Genomic DNA, 22,731 nt, shown 5'->3' on the forward strand with positions numbered 1-22,731 from the left:
CCCCTTGGCGACGACTTCTAGTTCACCCATCTTGGCCGTGAGGCTTCTTGCATTTGCGTATAAGCACTGCAGGTCCCTTCGTTTTTCTTCCACCTCTGCATTTACCTGGGCCACTTGCCCTTGGATTTCTGGCAGTTTTCCCGCTCTCTGTGTTTCTGCTTTACCCTCAGCCTTTACCCTCTTAGCTTTCAGCTTCCCCACATTCCTGCCACCCCACTTTCCCGCTTTTCCTCTGGGATTTCTAGCCCTACTGGCCCCCTCCTGGGCTGTCATCCCTTGAGCCTCTGTTTGATCCCCCTCGCCTTGTGGTACCTCTATATTACCCTCGGCTTTCGCCCTTATGCCACCCAGTCCCCCTGTGTCCCCATGCCCCTTAGACTTCTCCCAGCAAGCTCCCTTTACCTGATGTTTCCCTCGCTGTCTGATTTGTAGATCTTCCGGTCCCTCTGTTTCCTCCCTGCAGTCAGCCCGTTCAGCATCTGTTCTGGATGCTGTTGTCCGAAGCGTCAACATCAGATCAGCTGTCGGCTTTCCCCCTCTCTTCAGTTTAAAGCCCTCTCGATCTCCTTCCTCAAATTGGTTGCCAGTAGTCTGGTTCCCGCTGTGCTCAGGTGCAGGCCGTCCCGCCGGTAGAGCTTGCTCTTTCCCCAGAAGGACGTCCAGTTCCTCACAAAGCGGAAGCCCTCCTCCTGGCACCATCTCCTCAACCATGCATTCACAGCTTGGAGGTCTGCCTGCCTCTTTGCATCTGCTCTCGGTACAGGCAGGATCTCCGAGAATGCTATCCTCCGTGTGCTCCGCTTCAGCTTTCGTCCCAGGACCCTGAACTGGTCAGTCAGTGCGTCCATGCTGAAGTTCCTCCGGCTCACATCGTTTGTTCCAACGTGGATTATTACCGCAGTCTCCTCTGTCTCTGCTCCGTCCAGGATCCTCTCGATCCTATCAGTGATGTCTCGTGTCTTGGCCCCTGGGAGACAAGTCACTAGCCGGTCCTCCCTTCCTCCAGCTACATGACTGTCTACCTCTCTCAAGATCGAGTCTCCCACCACAATAGCAGACTTCCCTTTCCTCAGCAACCTCCTCTGCCTCAGGTCCGTGTCCTCGGTGTAGTGTGGTGTCTCTCCCTCGGGGTCCTGGTGAGTTGTGGTCTCCTCCTCTTGCGTTGTCCCTCCGCTAGGTCCTTCCCCGGTATCGCCTTGTGGATCCTGGGTCTCGTCTACCGACATCCGTCTGTGCTGCTGCTGATCCCGTTCCTCCACCGTATCTATAGGCCTCCTCAATGAATCTCTCGAGGTCCCTCACCTGGTCCACAATGGGGCCTGCTCCGTCTGTGTTCTGGGTAGACCAGCTCGTCTCCTCTGTGGTGCGCAGTTCCTCCAGTCCCTCTAGCTCCTGGACCCTGACCCTCAATCTGCCGACCTCCATCCTCAGGCTTTCCAGTTCCTGACACCGACTGCATATGTACTCCCGCCTTCCCAAAGGGAGGTAGTCGTACATATTGCACTCTGTGCAGTATACCGGAAAGTACCTCTGGGATCCTGGGTCCTCCATCGCTCTTGTGAAGTGCTGGTGTGCTCCTGCTGTGGGTAAGAGAGAGAGAAAGAGAGAAAGGAAAAAGAGAAAAGAAGAGAAAAGTGAATTACTTGGCGTTTCTGGCTCCCTAGCAAGGCTCCTTCGCAAAGGCGCTCCGAACGGCTGGGCGCCGTTGGCTCCCTTCTTCTTAAAGGGGAGCCCGGGCGCCGACGCGACCTGTGACGCAGTGGGGGTGGGCGGAGCTACCTCTCGCCGCGACCCGGTTCCTCCTGCCTGCTCTGCCTTCCTCCCCTGGCTACCTCCTCGTGGCTTCCTCCTCCTGCCCTCCGCCGCTGAAAAACACAAGGCAAAAAAGAAGAAAGGACACTGCAACAGGTCTGCTTCGTGCCCTGGCTTCCCTTCGTGCCCTGGCTTCCCCACTCAGAATTTTGTAGACTTCAGTCATATCTTCCTTCAGCCATCTCTTTCCCATACTGAAGAGCTCCAATCTCTAGCCTTTCCTCATACAAGAGGAATTCCATCCCCTTTATTGAAAATTGAAAAGATCCAGCATACAAAATATCAAATATACAAAAGCCAATGAACAGATACAGCTAATACAATCAGTCTTAGGCACATTATACCCTACAACCCAACCTTCCCTTCCTCCTTACAGGAATAACCCCGACAGAATTACAGTGTAATAGGAAGCGCAAACCAGGGATATAGACGATCCAAATCATAGAATGAACCTGAGACCACCTCCATTTCTCATAGACAGCCCAAATTTTGCCGTCTGGTTGCCAGCAACTTGCACATCAGTTGGACATAATCCATCCTCTTGATTAAACTTTGTGAAGATGGCATCTTGGTGGAGCGCCAACACTGGGCCAATGCCAATTAGGCAACAGTAAATAAAAAGCCAGCTAATCAATGCTCACGGGGAGAATAGCCAGCTAACAACAGGTAGCATTGGGTCATGTTTACCAGTTATGCGCACCAAAAGTGTTCCCACCATTCACCAATAAGCCTTCAAAGAAGGACAAGACCACCAGATATGCCAAAAGTCTCCTGCTTGGCCACATTTCCTCCAACAAAGCCCCGAAGGGTGGCCGTAAATCTGATGCAATCGTTTTGGGGTCAATTACCATCTGTAATAAAGCTTATAACCTTTCTCAATCAAAGAAGTCGAAACAGGTGCTGTAAACAATGATCTATATATACTGGCCCAGTTAAACGAAGGACTATGCTCATATAGATTATACTCCCATTGAACTTTATAGGGATCCACCAAGTCCTCCCTCAAGAGGAATGCTCGATAAAGTTGAGACACCCCATCCGATCACACCCCTTCAAGAAAGCACTCTCTAGCTCAGTGACACCCAAACTAAGATACCAGAAGTCACGCTTATATAAAAAGGTGCACAACTGAGTATAAGCAAAAGCATCTCAGTTCTTCAGCCCATAATCGTCCTGAAGTTGTTTAAAGGGCAGCATATTGGGGAGAAAAACTGAAAATGTTAATCTTGTTGAACTTTTCTTGGCTACTTTTCCTGTTGATGCTTTGTGTGCTGAAGCGGGCACATGTGAGCTCAGGCCCACTGAACCACATCCAGGGAGGCCACCATCGACCCCAAGACCTGGAGAAAACCCTGAGCCCAAGGACACAGGGTTGCCATCAGAAGGTGAATCTGCAACTGGAACTTGAACACGTGGGCCTCTGGCAGAAGACCTTCCCCAAGCTGGTGTAAAAAAGAATCCCAAGGTACTCCAGGCACCGAGACGGAGCCAACCAGCTATTGGACAGGTTGACTACCCACCCCAGCAACTGTAGAAATTCCATAACCTGGGAGCTCTCCTGAAAGACTTTGCACTGATCAACCAGTCGTCCAGATAGGGGTGAACCAGAATGCCCTCCTTGCGCAAAGCCGCCATCATGACCACCATAATCTTGGTGAATGTCCACGGAGAATACAAAACTGGTAGTGCCAACCCAAGTTCGCAAAGAAAAGGAACTGCTGATGGGAGGCGCGAATCAGAACATGCAAGTAGACCTCCGTCAGATCGAAAGAGGTCAAATTCCCCAGGCTGAACTGCCAGAATGACAGATATCAGGGTTTCCATGTGGAAAAGACAGAACACGCAGAACCCTGTCGACCCCCTTCAGATCTAAGATGGGCCGAAAAGTCCCCTCTTTCTTGGGCACCACAAAGTAAATTGAATATCTGTCTGTGCCACATACCTGGCCTGGAGATCTAGCAACCATTATAGAGTCTGCCGAAAAGATCGCTTCTTTCCCGCCACCTGACAAGGAGAAGCGACAAAGTGATCTGGCAAGGAGCGGGAAAATTCTAGAGTGTATCCATCCCAAATCACCTCCAGAGCTCACTAATCCGTCGTGATCGTGGTCCACACCTGTTAAATATCTCACAAACGATCACCCACCAGAACCAAGGGAGGCACCGGCAAGAAGTCATTGGGCCAGACAGGCGACAGGGGAACTGGTGAAGGAAATCATGTCTCCGACAGGCCCCACGAAAGGACTGCATGCACTGAATCGGCCCAGGGATGACCCAGAGGATGGGAAGGAAGCAGCCCCTCGACCAGGGTGATACCTGTGGAAATCATACACTCCCAAGCAATGCCACCCTGCGCAGGGGTGCGGGCATGGTCCTCAGGAAGACGGGGCACCTTGGTAATCCCTCAAGGTCTGAACCAACTTGTCCAAATCCTCGTCAAACAAAAAAGACCCCTCAAAAGGGAAATCTTGTCAGCTTAGCCTTAGATGCCGCATCTGCCGACCAAGCCCAAAGTCACATGGTACGACGAGCAGCCACCCCATTATCACTTTAAAACTTAATTCTGCCATCACTCAATTGGGTGCGCCCATTTTTTAATATTCCTACTGATCTTCTCAGTCCCTTATTTCATGTTTTGACTAAAGGCAAAGAACCTTCAGATTTGATATATATCACACCAGACCTTCAAAAGGTGATAGCGATTATTAACCAGCATTTATTAACGCAATGGGTTGATAGGATTCAGGATAATATAGCGCTTTCCTTATTAATCCTTCCACAGAAACGCCAACCTATTGCGGTTTTAGGCCAGCTAACCCCAGATAACAGGTTACATATAGTGGAATGGATCTATTTACCACATACGCCCCCTCAGAATATCAGCTCTCCTCAATACATGTATAGTTCTCTCATCAGTAAAGCAAGAAATCGAGCCTTAGCCATTCTGGGACTGGATTTGATATCTATCACCGTTCCCATTTCGCAAGAGTAATGGGAATTTCTTTTTCAATATAATGAGGAACTGAAAATTGCATTGACCAATTTCATTGGTCATATCTGTCATCATTATCCTAAAGATAAATACTTAATTCTAGTGGCAGAAGGCGTTTTGGATTTTCATTCTGCACTAAGCTTAACACCTCTCACTGACGCTCTCACTGTCTATACAGACGGCAGCAAGACACGCGGAGTCGTGCACTGGACCCAAGAAAATGCTTCTCATGTCTTGTTCACTCCCCCGCAACAATCCGCTCAGCGATCAGAAGTAGCCGCTGTTATTCTTGCACTGCAAACCTTTTCCCACTGTCCATTGAACCTGATCACTGACAGTCTGTACGTTCGTAATTTAGTTTATCAGCTTCCTGGTGCCTATGTCACCCCATCAATTAATGACAACTTACTATCATTGTTTCTTGAATTACGCTCGTTATTGTTGACACGTAAACACTCCTTAGCGTGTTTCACATTCGTAGCCATCAAAATCTTCCTGGAGTCATTTCTACAGGAAACAATCTTGCAGACGCTGCCACCAGGAAGGTTTTTACACAATTTACCACTCCTATTAATAGTCACGCATTCTTCCACCAAAATGCCAAAGTCCTGGTGAAAATGTTTAAAATTCCTTTAAATCAAGCTACCACAATAGTTCAATCCTGCCCTCAATGCTCTCAGCTGCATTCTGCTGCTTAGTACGGGGTAAACCCCAGGGGACTTACAGTAAATCAAGTGTGGCAAATGGATGTCACACAATATCCCCCTTTCGGGAAATGGAAATATCTGTACGTTACTATTGACACCTATTCTGGTTATCTCTGGGTAACAGCACAAACAGGAGAAACAACTAATCAAGTAATTAATCATATGTTACAATGCATTGCAGTTATGGGAAAGCCAAAAACTCTAAAAACAGACAATGGCTCTGCATATTCTTCCAATGCTTTTTCTGAGTTTTGCTTACAGTGGGATATCCAATTAATTCATGGTTTGCCTTATAATTCTACAGGACAAGCCATTGTGGAACGTGCCAACCGTACATTGAAATCTTATTTATTAAAACAGAAACCAGTGAAATATGCCGTTCCTAATTTGAGACAGGTTCAATGTCTTTATCCATTGTTTTGTTCACTCTTAACCATTTGAACTATTTTTCAGAGTATTCTGCCCATGATAAACACCATCAAACGACAGTTCCATTACCACAACCTTTTGTTAAATCTAAACTGTCTCCTAATCCTGTCTGGCATGGACCTGCTCCCTTAATAACTTGAGGGGAGAGGCTATATTGCTGTCTCAACTCCTACAGGTCCAGTTTGGATACCGAGCAGACACGTCCGGCCTGCACGAACAGAAACTACAGAAGAAAATCGAGCAGCTGCAGACACCCCTCCTGCCCCTATAGAAGAAAAAGCAAGCAGCCGCAGACACCTGTGCAAGAATTACAGAAGACAATGTCGTGGCATCAACTCCTGCAGAATCCCATCCCTGAATTCGATTCCATCTTAAGGAAACCACAACAAAGTCCCATCCCACAGCCAGACGACCGGAAAAGAAAGCGTTATTCTAAGACTGCTCCCGTAACTTGGGGACACATTAAAAGCTTGAGTGATCAAGCCATTCTCACCTTGAGAAAGTCTGATAAAGAACTGACACCTGAAAATTTTACTGCTGCTATTTTTGCACAATTAACTTGTAATTCTTTAATAATTGTTTTTTTGCTTGCTAACTTTTCTTAGCCTTCCTTTACTTTCTGCTAGGGAAGCATGGGAGCAAAGAATGCAATATAACATTTGGGAAAAAATAGCTGATATTTCAGGGACTGACAATTTCTGCTTACAGCAGAGTATTGATGCACACACTTTCTTAGGATCATGTTTAATCCTTGTGTGTAAAGCGCTCGGGGAAATAGGAAATACTTCCCAACCCCGCAATTTTATGACTGAAGATGAAGTGTCATATAAATCATGGGGACAAATAGCCCGAAAATTACCCTGGGATGCCATGACAATTTATACCCCCATAGTAGCAAATCACAAAAATCTGTCATGTGCTAGGGTGCAGAATTGTTCTAGAAATTGCATTAACAGTGGATTAGCTTTATGGAACTGTTCGCATTTTGTAAATATTTCATATATTAATGCTCACCTTGTCCTGCCTGCAGGTTGGTTTTGGACCTATGGCACGCACACATGGAATTATATTCCTGCTAATTTAATACACAATACCCAATGCTGCTTAGGTAGATTGATCCCAGCATTGGTACACAAACAGTAATTGATTAATCACAGGATTGCTAAAGCAAAACGCTCTGTCTCTATAACCGCTGATAGCTATGCTTTAACTGATCAATGCGATAGTAATGTTAACTTGCTTTCAAAAGCTGAAATTATCTCTTTGACAGTCTCTTTAGTTGGTGTACCTGGGTTAGCATTATTTAATCAAAAAACCTTATCACAATTAGCTTGTGCTTTAGCTAAGGACATTAATCATACCTCACACAGGTATTGCTAAATCAAGAACAAAATGAACTGCGGACAGCTGTGTTAAACAACAGAGCCGCCATAGATTATCTATTACTATTACACCATCACAGCTGCAAAATCATTAAAAATATGTGCTGTTTCAACCTGTCCGAAAACAGCAACCGTGTACATGACCAAATTCAACAACTACATGAATTGGCCTCTAATATGCGACAAGACATCTTACCTCAGTGGTGGAATGCTTTATGGGCATGGTTACCTTCTGGCCAGTGGATCCGGGCTATTCTGCAATATCTCCTCGTTGGATTAGGTCTCTTGATTTCCCTCTGTTGTTTCGTGCAGTGCCTACCTTCCTTGTTTCATTTGCTTATAAGTCCATTTTCTGGCCGCTATTGCAAATTATCTCGAGCAGATTTGCCCTACCTCCGTAAAGCCCTTAAAATAGTAAAATAAGGGGAAATGCAGGGATGGAGATCTGATAAGTTCTGATCCAGGGCATCAGAACACAGGCAGAGTCAGCACACAGGCGGTTCTGAACATAGGCCAGGTCGGCACACTGACCTAGGCCCTGTGTATGGATCTAGGCCTGTGTGTGGATCTGAGGCCCTGTTTCTCATTTCCTCTCCCTCCTGTCACGTATACATTCTAAGCAAGGACAAGGTTTGCACCTTGAGACAGAATACTGAGGCATTTCTCCTCCCTTGCTGTCACATATTAACCTGAAACACATTTATCCTTATTCCTTATCTTGTTTAAGCATCCCTTATATGAGCAACAATCAGACTTTGTCTGAGCAAGCCTTGACTTAAGGCTAATCCAGAAAGCTTAAGAAGTATACATTATAACCTTTGGATTGTCACATGCTATAGTAAGATTTGAGACATATCAGAAATGTACACATTGGGAATCAATTTATTGTAACTGTCCTGCCAATCCAATCTCATCAGCTTCTTTGACTGGGTAACAAAACAGCTAGACTTGGGAGAATCCGTGGATGTCGTATACCTAGACTTCAGCAAAACTTTCGATAGTGTCCCGCATCGCAGGCTGTTGAGCAAGATGAAATCAGTGGGGCTGGGAGAAACACTAACTACATGGGTCAATGACTGGCTGAGTGGTAGACTTCAGAGGGTGGTAGTTAATGGTACCCTCTCTAAAACATCGGAGGTGACCAGTGGAGTACCGCAGGGCTCAGTCTTGGGCCCGCTCCTTTTCAACATATTCATAGGGGACCTAACTCAGGGGCTTCAAGGTAAGATAACGTTATTCGCCGACAACGCCAAACTATGCAATATAGTGAGAGACGGCAATTCACCCGATAGTATGACACAGGACCTACATTTGTTGGAGCTTTGGTCCTCGACCTGGCAGCTGGGCTTCAACGCTAAGAAATGCAAGATCATGCACCTCGGCAGCAGAAATCCGTGCAGAACTTACACCTTGAATGGTGAGACCTTAGCTAGAACTTCAACAGAACGAGACTTGGGAGTGATCATCAGCGCAGACATGAAAACTGCTGATCATGTGGAGAAGGCTTCATCTAAGGCAGTGGTCTCAAATTCAAACGCTTTGCAGGGCCACATTTTAGATTTGTAGGTACTTGGAGGGCCTCAGAAAAATAGTTAAATGTCTTATTAAAGAAATGACAATTTTGCATGAGGTAAAACTTTTTATAGTTTATAAATCTTTCCTTTTGGCTAAGTCTTAATTATAATATTGTAATTTATAGCTAAAGAGACATATGATCAAGAAACTGTTTTATTTTACTTTTGTGATTATGATAAACATACCGAGGGCCTCAAAATAGTACCTGGCGGGCCGCAAGTTTGAGACCACTGATCTAAGGCAAGACAGTTGTTAGGTTGCATCCGCAGGAGTTTCGTCAGCCGGAAGCCTGAAGTCATAATGCCATTATACAGAACCATGGTGAGACCTCATTTGGAATACTGTGTGCAATTCTGGAGGCCACACTACCGAAAAGATGTGCTGAGAGTAGAGTCGGTGCAACAGATGGCCATCAGGATGGTCTCGGGGCTCAAGGATCTATCGTACGAGGAAAGGCTGAAAAATTTGCGGCTGTACTCACTCGAGGAACGTAGGGAGAGAGGAGACATGATCGAGACGTTTAAGTATATTACCGGCACATGAGGCACACATGAAGGGGATCCTTGAATGCCGGCACCTGATGCCGACGAGGATGCACAGGCCAGCCACGGCTGCCCCACGTCTGGATCACAATGAGCACTTTTTCTCTTTAAAAGTGCTCATTGTGCAATATGCAACCTAGCTATAAGAAAAGTGCTGGTTAACAAAGAAAAATCAATTACAAAGCACTGAAGGATCCCTTCAGATCGCACTGCCTCAGGATTTTTTTTCCCCCAGAACAGACTCCACTAGCTCTCTAAGCTATATGCCTTGCCGGTATCAGTGGCAAGGCTTACAGCTGAGGCATCTCTACAAAAATAAGGAGAGGTGGAGGAAAAGGGGGGAGGGACTCGACTCATGACCAGAAAAGTGTGACACCCCCCCCCCCACACACACACACAAACCTCAAAATTGGATAGCCACCCCCTCCAAAAAAATAAATAAATAAAACTTCTCAGAACAGATCAGAAAGACACCTTCTAGCCGCCTGCACAAGGAAAAACTGAAGCGAGGCAGTAAAGCCCACTCAGGAAGGAGGCGGAGCTGAAGAAACAGTATTTGATTCCTTCTGCAACAGCTTGCAATTTGTCAGGACTTGTATGCTTTGTGTAACAGAAGTGAAAATATTATGCCTGCTTGTCCTCAGAGAAAAAAAATAAGGGCATAATTGAAAAGCACAGCAGAAGAAAATGAGGTAGGCAAAAAGAAAAGCAAGGAGGGGTTAAATAAAAGACATAAGTACAGAAAAATGAATAAGGATTACAGAGAGGAGACAAACAGGTCAAGATAAAGTTGGAAAGTGAAAGGATTTACGATTTGAGGGAAAAGCATGACAATTATTACATTAATGAGATGGAGAAAAAACAATAAGTAGAGAGATGAACGGTAGCCTAACCCTGTTGGAAGGCTTGAGGCTCAACTGGATGATGTTATCTGGATGATAATTGAAGTCTGCTGGGAGCGTGGTGCTTTTCTTGTTCTGTGAATCCAGTGTAATTTTAGAAAGAGTCGTAGCTACCTGTTGAATGCAAACATAGATAAGCCAAAAATTTATAAACAGACTGTTATTCTCAAATATCATCCATAATTGTTACCTCCCCTCCCCCCAGGTAGACAGAAAATAAAAAGTTTGGAGCTGGCTTCATTCCTATCTTATATCAAAGCTAAACCAATGGAAAGCAATAGCTTTGGTTATCCATATGACCACAGTAATACTGCTGATGTATCAAAAATTTAACTCCATGGTCACCATACTAGGAATGAGAAATACCTGTACCAAGAGTACTACGGGAAGATTAGGTACTTGCTGAAGGGATACTTTTCATGTGTCTTGCAGTTTTTCTTTCAACTGTATTTGAAGCTGTAAAAAAACCAGACCCTGTTTGTTTTTCCTTCTTTTGCTGATATACTACAAGGCCATTTTATGTTTGAGAGATGTGTGTTCTTATCCTGTTGTGAAGTGAATTCAATTGTTTTCATAGCTGTATTTATAAGAAGCCTTAGATAAGAAAACTCTCTGCTAAGCAGAGCCCCCCTTTAAACTTTGGCCTTTAGATAGTAAGATGCTTGTTAGTTCTTTTAAAGTTTTATGTGACCTGTCACCATATATGGTTTGTATTTACGTCATATGCTGACGACACTGAACCATGTAAAATGATATAAAAAGGGTTGTAAAACTGACAATAAACTGGACATGTTTGGGAGATAATAGGCGTCTGTTGTCTCTAGGATATTGTCCCCAGATGCATCTGACTTACCAATGACAGAATGTGTGAGGTAGTAATTGGGACCTAATCCCTTTCACTTGCCTTGATAATATTTGTTATGCCCATGGCTGCCCCATGGCAAATAGTCACTTTGGCTATTAGGTGTGAATCTTCATGGCTGCTTGCTTTTTAGCTGCAATCCTTGCCTTACATCTGTGCCAGACAATTAGGCAGCCTAACAACTTACTTTCGTGAGAGCAAGTTGTTTCTTAACCTGTATCTGTTCCAACTTTCACTTTGTTTTAATGAGAGCAAGTTGTTCCAACTTGCATCCTGTGCTGTTTCATGTCTTGCCGAGGAAGGGTTTTCATGCTACTGTGATAAGGGAGGGTTCGAGCAGCGGTTAACATTCCATCTGTGAGAGTTAGGAGATAAGGGAGACACCTGTTACTGCAGAAGCAGCAGTGTCTGTGAGAAAGAGACAGCCTGGTAAAATTCAGCACTTTCTGTGCTATATAAGACTGAGAGTCACATCTTAGAATTTGAATTCAGCCATGGCCCTGGGAACTATGTACTGTACTGACCTATTGATCGCTCGAATTCTCGATCAGGATCAGGCGGAATGTGGCAGACATGGTAAAGTATTCTATTTGGTATATATAGATATTATCTGCTTATATCCTGTATATTATCTAATGTCTATCTGCATTATTTGGCATTATCTGATGTTTATGCAATAAAGAATCAAATTACTCTGAAGCTTTGTTGGAAGTGACTTCTATATACCAAACACGTGGCAGAACAAATTGGTACCAGAAGTGGGGTGTAGAATGTGGCCAGCAAAGCGACAGAGAATGGAGAATCTGGAGCAAGCTTCAGAACCCTATATCCCTGGGTGGGATCCTGGGGGGAGGCATGGAGGCTAAAATTATAGGTTAGGGGTGTCCTATACGGTGAAGATTGTCCCGTATGGTGAAGGTATATTTTATGAAAGGCGTGGCCAGCCAACTGTAAATGTAAATTCTTTACATAAGCATGCTTTATTTTATTAAATGATATTCATGTGCTGCCTGTAAAATTATACAAGGAATAATATTATCGAATGATAAGTATAATCTGTTTTTGTATGATGCCTGCACATATATATTTGCTTAGCAAGAATTATGAAGCTACAGAATCAGGGAACGTGTGTATAGGTATGTTAATATAAAAGAAAGATTAGATTTTGGCAAAGGGACGGATTACTTTTTCCGATGTAGAGCTTAGAAGGACAGACAGTACAGGAGGTTCACTCCCAGTTGTGGTAAACAGGGAGGGGTTGCTGTGAGATTTTTCCCAACTACATTAGCCGGTTGAGGAATTTTAAAATATAATTTATAAAGGTAGATGGAGCAATTATGATTAAATTAAGATACTGAGGAGTAGAGGGAGATAATTTTCAGATCATTATAGACTTCCTGTACTGAAAAGCGAAAGTAGTTTGTACACTTTGGAAAATAAAGGAAGAGTGTGGAGAGCAACAAGAGCTAGGGAAAATTGTTTTATTTCCGGTGTATTTTTCATTAAGCTGCCCATTAAAGGGATGTATTAATAGGTTTCTGAGAGTTTGTATGAGCCAAAATTCCAGATGTGTTACTGTGGAAATAGCCCATTTGAACTAAAGGTGTAGAGATCTTTGCAATTCGATGCTTTAATGAGTAAAACAGGGCTCAACGTAATCAGAAACCAGATCTAAATGTTTTTGTATGTGTGACCGAATGTGCAATTTATTGGCCTATGTCATAAATTCTTTGGAGTCTTATCTTGCTTCCCGCTTTAACATAGAGAATGTGAGAAAGAGATGGGGGAAAGGGAAAAAGTTCACTCATTCCCTAGTGTTTAATTTATATACTTGAGCCAAGTACCAAACACATCATAAAATCAAAGGGGTTATATTGAATATTTTGAAATAGGTAATTATAACTATGATAGAATATCCCACGTCTATAAATGACATGGTATTTTAAATTCTGCTTTTTATAGATTTATAGTTACACTGTAACTCAGTGCTTTATCTTACTTTCAGTGAGAAGGAAACCCCAAATAAACCCCTAACAGGAGAATTGTTGTATTGATAAATAACAGAGGGAATTTGGAAAAAAGAATTGAAAACAGTGGTATACATTATTTTACTTCTGTAGATTGGCAGGGGTGGAAGAGAGGAACAGAATGAGGAATTATAAAAATAATGACCTCCCTTGTTTCCAGTATTGTGTCTTTATACTGGTGTTCTTTCTTAGGTCTGTTGTATCTCATGTTTTGGAATATGAATTTTTTGTTTGTTTTTGTTTCCTGCACGTTTGTTCTAAATACATTGGGAAAAAAAATAAATTTAAAATAAACTTGGTAGTTAAAACTCCAGAGGAAGGGGATAGTTATAGACAAAAGAAGACACATTTAGCCTGCCCCTGACCTCTGCACAGCAGTGCCCACTCCTCAGAGTGTAGTGGGACTCAAGATGGCAAACAGGGGTTCCAGGTTAGCCTGAAGGGAACATGGCTAAGTGACCTTAAGGGTGGTGTTGAGTTGAAATGTTTCTCCTTTGTCTTGGCAGTCATTTGGCATACATACAGAGCTGTTCTGAACCCGATTTTGGCACAAAGAATTTTTTGCTGAACAAAAAGGAGGAAAAAGTTATGCTTCAAGTAGCCTTGAAATGACCTTGCACCTAATATGTTTCTTCTTCCCCCTTAGAACTGACACTGCAATACTTCAGAATACCTCTGTATTTAACATTGTACACTGTATCTTGCTTTAACTAGTAAGTTCTGCTTATTTTTAAAGATTGAAGCACAACCTAGCAGTTTGCGTCCCTGTCTACATTATCTCTCATGTCCTATTAATGAAACAGGCAGGGCAACGAATCAGAGTGTTTAAATTCTTACGTTCTCTCTTTCAGAAGTTCCAGCAGACATTTAGATGCCTTTTATGATTATGTGAACCAACTTGGAAACTTGGTAAAAGAAAGAACTGTGGAAACAAGACAAGATACAGGTTACGAGAAATTGGTGATGTTAAGAAATTACCAGGGGAGAAGGAAAATAATTTGGGTTGGAAACATGGGAAAGGTTGCAGATTCAGGTTTGCCTTGTGGCTGATGTGAATTTGGTGAAGCAAGGATGCATGATAGTTGCCGAAAGTTGCAGACAGGATAGTGTACGTTGATAAACAGGGTATGTGTCATGTGTTTGAAAGTATGTGCATGTATTATGTCCTTATTATAAGGGACATTCTAGTTGGAATAGGCAGGTGTGAGTAAAGTTCCAAGTTATTTTTGTTTAGGTATTATTATGCCATGTGTTATATAGAAATTTACTTTGCTAATGTGTGCACACAAATATGGTTAGTGCTATGATGGATGCTTGTTTTTGTATAACTGTACATTTATCTGCAGATTTAAGTTCAGCCCTGAATCCTTGACAGATGGAACAGTTCCAAGCCTGAAACTTTGTGTTTTCTGTTTGGTTTGTGCCATGTGGTCTCCGTTTTGTCTATTTGTTTCAGTTTAAGGGGTACCCCGGAATACATGACATTGGCCATTTATTAGAGCTCTTTTTATATTTTTTACTAGTCCAATTGCGCAATATCCTTTTAGTTATAGTTTACATAGCCCAAGTGTGAAGTAAGCTATGTTATATTAAGGAAAGGTTTTATGTAGTGTTTAGTTTGTGGTGCTCACTGGATAGGATTAATTCAGGACACATTTCTGACATAATTTTTTTGAATCAGTACATAATTGTGGTCAAGTGAGTTATGTGCAGTGCACACATAAAAAAAAAAAGAAAAATGTATCTTTTTGGAATGTCTGATTAAGAACATGAAGTACTTGCATATTGTTTCTCTCTTGCAATACCTATATCAAGTTAAATGCACTAATATTGTCACATGTTGCCATACTCAGTACAGGCAATATGGTCTCTCTCTCTCTCTTTTTCTCTTTCTGGATCACTTCGCTGGGATTCAGCCGCTGGATAATACCTGGACTCCTTTCAAGCTGGTGTATCCCTTCCTGTATGTGCAGTTTAAAGAGGCTGTCAGCTTCTATTGAACTAATTCATCTCCCTGCACCATACCTGCAAAGACACTTTTGTTTTCACCTGTTCTTTTCACAGCCACCATCTTAAGGACGTTTTGCTGTACCTAAACCATACCTGGTGTAGCTATGTTGTGCACCCACTTTCCCTTTGGCATGGGGAATGAAACGTTCCATAAGCTGGTGAATTGTACAGACACTGAATAACTTAAAAACTACCTCTAAAGAAGTGAATCATACTATGGACAGATTGCACAACTGTTGAAAATTTACTACGAGACGCTCATGTCTCAGTTTGAGAACTGTTCTTTAGGCATTTGCCTATGGCTATCATGTTTTGATGTTTTAATTCACCCTATCGTTACTTTATGCATTGTACACATTTTGATATGTATGGTTATGATGTTCCTCCGCTGTAAAATGACCATGCATTTAATTTTATATGTGAATTTTCAGAATTTTCTCTGACACTTGCTAATTTGGCTAATTGGATTCTAATTTGGTTGATTTGGCATGACCTATTGCATCACATGCTAAGGTCAGATATGATATATGATCTCCTATCCCATACCCTCATCCTCATGGCATCCTGATACCTTTCAGCCTGAACCTCCTGAGAAAGTTTTCTGCATCCATTATGCACCGTTCATTCGCTCAAAGACAGGTATGATGTAGCATGCTGGGTTTCCCCGCCCAGATGACTGTACAACCTAAGACAGAGGTTTGAACTCATAATGGGAACTGTTTATCTTCATTGCGCAGGCCTAAGGGGCCATGCTAATATAATGTTGAAAGTAAAAGGGGCATCTGCAGAAAGCAAACTGGCTGTTTATGAAACAGTTGCAGAAGTATAGGTCACATGTACCACAAGCTTGCCTCATTTCGAAGTATAAAACAGAAAAGGAGCAGCCAGAATTTTCAATTGGCCTAACCTATGTTAGCAGCGGCCTAGGTGAAATTATATCAATCTGAAATTGGAATGTTGATGCAGATAGACCCTAAATGTTCCCGCAGTATTAAATGCTTTCATAGTATGCCGTTTTTCCACATGTCAGAGGGAAGGGTGGTGGATGTCTTTCATTGGGAAGGATGTTGACTTCTCAACACTGTACATAACCAAGAGTTTACTCTGAAATATGATGATGATATTAAGCTCTATTTTGTAAATAATAGTATTTTCAAGCCTAGATAGTAGTATCACTACTGTTTTAAATTGAATTAATAATAGGGGGGGCGTGGCTTAGCGTGCACACAAAATGGTCGTGTGATCGCAGCGCTCCTCTTACCTGGGCAACCGTTGAATAAATAAAGATTTCCTTTTAAACTGTTTTCGGCTGAAAACATCGGAGAGGACAGCAGGAGCATGGCGAGCACCCGACAGAGTAAGAGTGAAACCGGAGGGGCTGTGAAAAGGCAGAAGCAGGATCAAATTACCCCGAATAAGGTTCCACTTCCTGCTGATGTATCAGAGGAGTTAAGCAAAGCTGAAGTTATGGGGGAACTGAGGCAAATCAAACAAATGCTGACAGAGACTGTGAGTAATATGGCAGAACTGAAGGAAGAAATCCTGAATATACACAGACAAATGGAAGTAGCTAATAAAAGAACAACAGAGTTAGAAGTTAAAATGGAGAGCTTAGAATGTGAAGGAAAAAGATGCAAAAATGACAGTTTGGAAATAATTCAATTGAAAAGTCAGCTGGAAGATTACGAAAACCGTGGAAGAAGAAAGAATATAAAAATTTTTGGAATACAGGAAAATTTGGAAGGGAAAAATGCAATACAGTTTTTAGAAAATTTAATTCCTAGATTATTGCAGTTGGATTTCAAACAGCCTTTGGAAATAGAACGGGCACACAGGATTCCAATAAAGAGTCTGGAAAATCAAGGGAGACCAAGACCATTAATATTCAAGATGTTAAGATACCAGCAAGCAATAGAAATTTTAAATGCTGCCAAAAAAGATAAAAACTTAAACTATAAAGGATCCAAAATATGGTTTTTACCAGACTTTGCTAAAAATACAGCACATATTAGGAAGAAATTCCTTGATCTGATATCTCAATTAAAGGAAAAAGGATATAAGTATGGGTTATATTACCCAGCAAAAATGAGGGTATCTTGTGGGGATAAATCTTTTTATTTTGTTGATCCAGAAAAACTAAAGACCTTTCTTTCAAAATCAGAACCTATGTCATTTTAGCACAATGGGTGTTGAAATGAAGGGATAAATACTAAGACTGGATTGGTGGATATTGAACAAAAAATTAAATATAAAGAACTATGGGACTTTAGTTTGTTGGAAAAAGAAGAATATGCAACAAAGAACAGGAAATAAAAATGGACAAGTGAAAAAGAAAATAAAAGAATAGAAAGAAGAAAGAAGGATAGACTGGAAAGACATTAAAGTGAAGATATTAGACTGAACTTTTAGGAGACTGACAGATGGATGGTTGGAGTAAAGAATGAACAAGAAGGATTAAAGGACTGGACAAATTAACACAAAAGGAAAAGTGAAGACTGAATAGGAAAATAAATAGATGTGAAGAAGAAGAAAGCAAGACTGATAGACTAAAATGATATTATAAAAAAAAAAAAATGAATGACAATTGGCAGTCAAAAGTCTTTAAGAGTGGATGGATGGAAATAAGAAATAAATATGAAAGTTCAGTTTATTTAATAAGTCAAAAAAGGAGAAAGTAAAGAATGAAAGGACAATAAGGAAAAGATTGCAGAATGGACTAATGATAGAAAGGACAAGTTATATGATATTTAAATGCAAGTAAAGGAAAGGAAAATGAATAATATAAAAGAAAGATACATAAGAATTTATTGGTAGCTGAAGGAATGTAAAGATTGATGTTGTGATAATATAGTTTTAAAAAGATTGGATTTAATTTGGAGAAGAGGAAATATAAAAAGGGGGGGAAAAAAAATTATTTTGAAAATGAAATACAAATGTTTAAATACAAATAGAGGATAAAAACTTATAAAATTGAAGTTTGCTTTTTTTTTAACAGAAATATATGAAGAGATGGATATTTGTTGTTGGATATTTAAAGGAGGATAGGAGAAGATGGATTAGATAATATAAGATATAGGAAAATGATACTTTTTATTAAATATATGACTATGATAGAATTTTCTTGAATGAAATAAAATGTTGGGGGAATGAATTAGAGATTGGTGAAATGATAAAAATGCATTAATGGAATGTTAGGAAATAAATATAGTTATGTGACTAAAGGTTAAATAATAGATAGAGAAATTAATTACTTTAAAATGGAAAAAGAAGAGAGATATAATTAGATATATTGTGGAGAGGTAGTGAGTTTGTCTCAATAAAGGATAAAGGGGTTATTAATAAATATTGGTTGCCTGGGGGGAGGGGGGAAGTTGGGATTACTGTCCAATGTGTGTCCTTAAGCAGTCATTATATTGGGGAGGGAGGGGTGGGAAGAAGGTGGGTATTAAATATATTACTAGGATGATTAAGGAAAAGATTAATAAGGGATTGGGTAATTTGGAGGTAAGAATGTGTGCCATGGGGAGAAGTTTTTTAGATCTTAGTTATGGAAGAAGGGAAGAGGAAGATTATGATAAGGAGTATAAAATATATTATGTCTTTTAAGATATTTTCTATTAATGTCAATGGCCTGAATCATGTAATCAAAAGGAAAAAGGTATTATCATTTTTAAAGAAGCAAAACGCGGATGTTTATTGTCTGCAGGAGACCCATCTTAATATAAAGGAATCACAGAAACTAACGGGTGGGTGGGTGAAAGAATGTTTTTTTGCTCCAGCAGAGGGTAAAAAAGCAGGAGTAGCAGTTCTTATAAATAAAAAGTGTATGGTCAATTTTAAGATAGTAAATGCGGACCCACATGGAAGATGGCTACATGTTGATATAAGTATGGGAAATAATGCCCTGACGTTGTTCAATATATATGCCCCTAATTCGAATCAATCAGAATTCTTTAAAAAATTGCAGAGTATGTTGTTACCACTGACTGTTTCTAATTTAGTGGTGGCTGGAGATTTTAATGCTGTAATGGATCCATTAATGGATAAAAAACCAGGTAAAAGTATAAAATCTTTAGGTTTAGATAATTTGGTTCAATCATGTGATTTGAAGGATATATGGCGTATTCTTCATTTTAATGATCAGGAATTTTCATTTTGTTCACAGGTTCATAAATCATTTTCAAGAATAGATTATATTTTTATTTCATCACATAAGGTGCAGCAAGTGATTAAGGCTTCCATTGATCCCATTATCATTTCGGATCATGCGGGAGTATGGATAGATTTACAATTAGATCAATTAGAAAATAGAAGACCTCTTTGGAGATTTGATAATGCATTGCTTGTGGATGAAAAATTTTTGGAAAATTTTAAAACACAAATTAGTGATTTCTTTCAAATTAATTTAGTGGAAGATACATCTATTGAAAATGTACGGGACGCTTTTAAAGCGACTATGAGAGGTCATATTATATCATATTCGGCTTTTGTTAGGAAACAGATTAAAAAACAGTATATATAGTTAGAAAAAGAAATTAAAATACTAGAAACTAAATTGGTAAGCAAATGGGAACATGATGTATTACAAGCTCTTTTGAAAGCAAAAGGTAAATATAACGAATTAGCTTCAAAAATGATAAGAAGAGACTTGTTTTCCAAACAGACAATGTATTATGGAAATTCTAATAAGGCGGGAAGATTATTGGCAAATTATCTTAAAGCAAAAAAAAGAAGAACTAACATTAATGGGATAAAAGATGATAATGGTATAATAACCAATCAAACGGATACAATTTTAAAGCAATTTCTAAAATTTTATAAGGACCTGTATTCTTCCGAGCCTTATTTGGAGAGGCAAAAAGATGGTAAAAATTTTTTAGATTTAATTATTGGACCTAAGGTTCCTGATCATATAAAGCGGAGTTTAGATGAACCTATATCATTAAAATAATTAGAAACAGCGTTGAGATCTCTTAGAGTTGGATCCGCTCCAGGTGGTGATGGTTATACAGTAGAATTTTATAAAACATTTCAAAATGTCCTTTCCCCATATTTACTAAATTTATATCAGACACAATTTATAAAAGGTGATATTAAAGGTACTATGGCTGAATCAATAGTAATTGTTTTGCCTAAGCCAAATAAAGATCCTACATTGGTTTCAAACTACAGGCCTAAATCTTTAATAAATGTGGATAATAAACTTTTGGCGAAAATTTTGGCTTTGAGATTAGCCAAAGCTCTCCCACATATTATAGACACGCATCAGACGGGTTTCGTTGCTAAAAGACATTCCTCTAATAACTCTAGATTATTGTTTCATATGTTAAATTTATTTAAAAAAATGGATGAACCGGCTTTTACAGTTTCCTTGGATGCAGAAAAAGCGTTTGATAGGGTAGAATGGAATTTTATGTATCAGGCTTTAGAATGGTTTGGTATAGGTTCTGGATTTATACAAATGGTAAAAACATTGTATAGCTTCCCGATTACAAGATTAAATATTAATAATATGATATCTGATGGTTTTCAATTGCAGAGGGGAGTTAGACAAGGTTGTCCTTTATCTCCTTTGTTATTTGATGTTGTATTAGAACCCTTATTGTTAGCAATACAGCAAGCAAGGGGGATACAGGGTATTCCATATTCTGATATGGAATATAAAATTTCGGCTTATGCGGATGATATTTTACTTTATTTGAGGAATCCAGAGTCTACCTTATCTTGTCTATTGGAATTAATTGATATGTTTGGCAAATTTTCAGGTTATAAAATTAATTGGAGTAAGTCTGAACTTATACCTTTAAATGTTCATTGTGTAAAAGGATTATTTGACGCTTTTCCGTTCATATGGAAAGAAGAAGGATTTAAATATCTTGGCATTCAAGTTAAAAATACAATTGAAGATACAGTAAAAGAAAATGAAAAATTTGTATTGAAAAGAGTTACAGAGTTATGTGAGCAATGGAATCCGTTACATCTTTCTTGGTGGGGGAGAGTTCAAACTATTAAAATGATTATCTTGCCTGTAGTTTGCTACCAAATGAGTATGATACCTATTTATTTTCAGGGGTCCTTTTATAAAAAGCTTAATAGCATTTTAACGAAATTTCTTTGGCTTGGTAAAACGCATAGAATAGCTTTGGTATCTTTGCAAAAGTCAATTAAGGAGGGAGGGGTAAATTTTCCAAATTTTTATAGGTACCATCAAGCCTATATTTTACGTCAGGGTATGTATTGGATCCTCCCAGAACTGATAGATAATGCACCGGATTGGTTATATTTGGAATGGCGCCTTATGTTTCCCCTAAATTTAGTTCATCTTCCAAGTATCAACATGCCTAGAAGATACAGAGAAAATAAGATATTAATGGATACTTGGAAAACGTTGAGGTTTATTAGTAAATTAACACCTGTCCCAATAAACAAGTCAACTAATCAGTCTTTATGGATAAACTCCAAGATCAAAATTGGCGGAGCTCAAATCCTTTGGAAGGAATGGATTATTGCAGGCATTAGATCTCTGAATGATGTTATTTCGGAAGGTAAACTGCTTGAATTTTCACAATTGCAACATAGATTTGGTCTTAGTAAAAAACAAAGTTTTAAATGGTTGCAATTGAAGCAGGCCATTCAGGTTGGGTTCCCTGAATGGAAAACATTGAATAATCAATATAGTTTAGAGTTCTTATGCTTCCAAGCAGACTTCCTAGGGCATCAAGCCGCATTGTGGTATAAATTAATATCTGGATATTTGAATAAAAAACCAAAAAATGGTCTAAGAGACATTTGGAGCATTGAGATTAAGCATCAAATTACTGCATCTCAATGGCCACTAATTTGGTCTTGGAGAATGAGATGTACAGTGTCAGCATCTATGAGACAAACTTGGTTCTTTTTATTACATAGAGCTTTTTGGACCCCTACACGTTTGCAAAAATTAGATAGTTCTAAGTCCAATAAATGCTGGCACTGTAATCTGGAACCTGGGACGTTGGATCATTTACTGTATCATTGTCCCTACATTAAAAGTTTTTGGAATGCAATTTGGCCACAAATTAATAAATTGATGGAAAATCATGTAGCAATATCATATGATACAGTGTTATTTGGAATGATGATGAGAAAAAAAAGTCAAATTTCACCAGAGAATAACAAGCTTTTACTAGTCATGACAGGGGTTGCCATTCAGCATATAACCAATAACTAGAAGAATCATAGTAACCTTAATTATACATTTTGGTGGAATACAATTTGTCATATATTCAAAATGGAAAGAGTAATAGCAATACAAAGAGGGACATATCCTAAATTTATAAAAATATGGGGGCCATTGACAAAGTATTGTACTGAATGAATAGTAGGATTTATCTGTTTCTTTTTCTTGTCTTCTTTATGGCACACATGGAGGGGGGGTAGTGAAAATAATTTTACATAACATGTTATAATATGGTATACAATAAGTATAAGGTGATTGGAAAGTACTTGAAGG

General features: G+C 40.0%; 1 protein-coding gene across 2 annotated transcripts in view; it reads right to left on the reverse strand.

Annotated features, from left to right (window-relative positions):
- Positions 1 to 22,731, reverse strand: part of NCAPH (non-SMC condensin I complex subunit H) — a 144,692-nt gene that overhangs the window by 26,738 nt on the left and 95,223 nt on the right. For both annotated transcript variants that reach the window (XM_033947621.1, XM_033947620.1), the window contains exon 12: positions 10,332 to 10,454. In XM_033947621.1, coding sequence (XP_033803512.1) covers positions 10,332 to 10,454 — 123 coding nt within the window. The remainder of the gene's footprint in view (positions 1 to 10,331; positions 10,455 to 22,731) is intronic.

This window comes from Geotrypetes seraphini, chromosome 6 (genome assembly GCF_902459505.1).
Source record: "Geotrypetes seraphini chromosome 6, aGeoSer1.1, whole genome shotgun sequence".
NCBI lineage: Eukaryota > Metazoa > Chordata > Amphibia > Gymnophiona > Dermophiidae > Geotrypetes > Geotrypetes seraphini.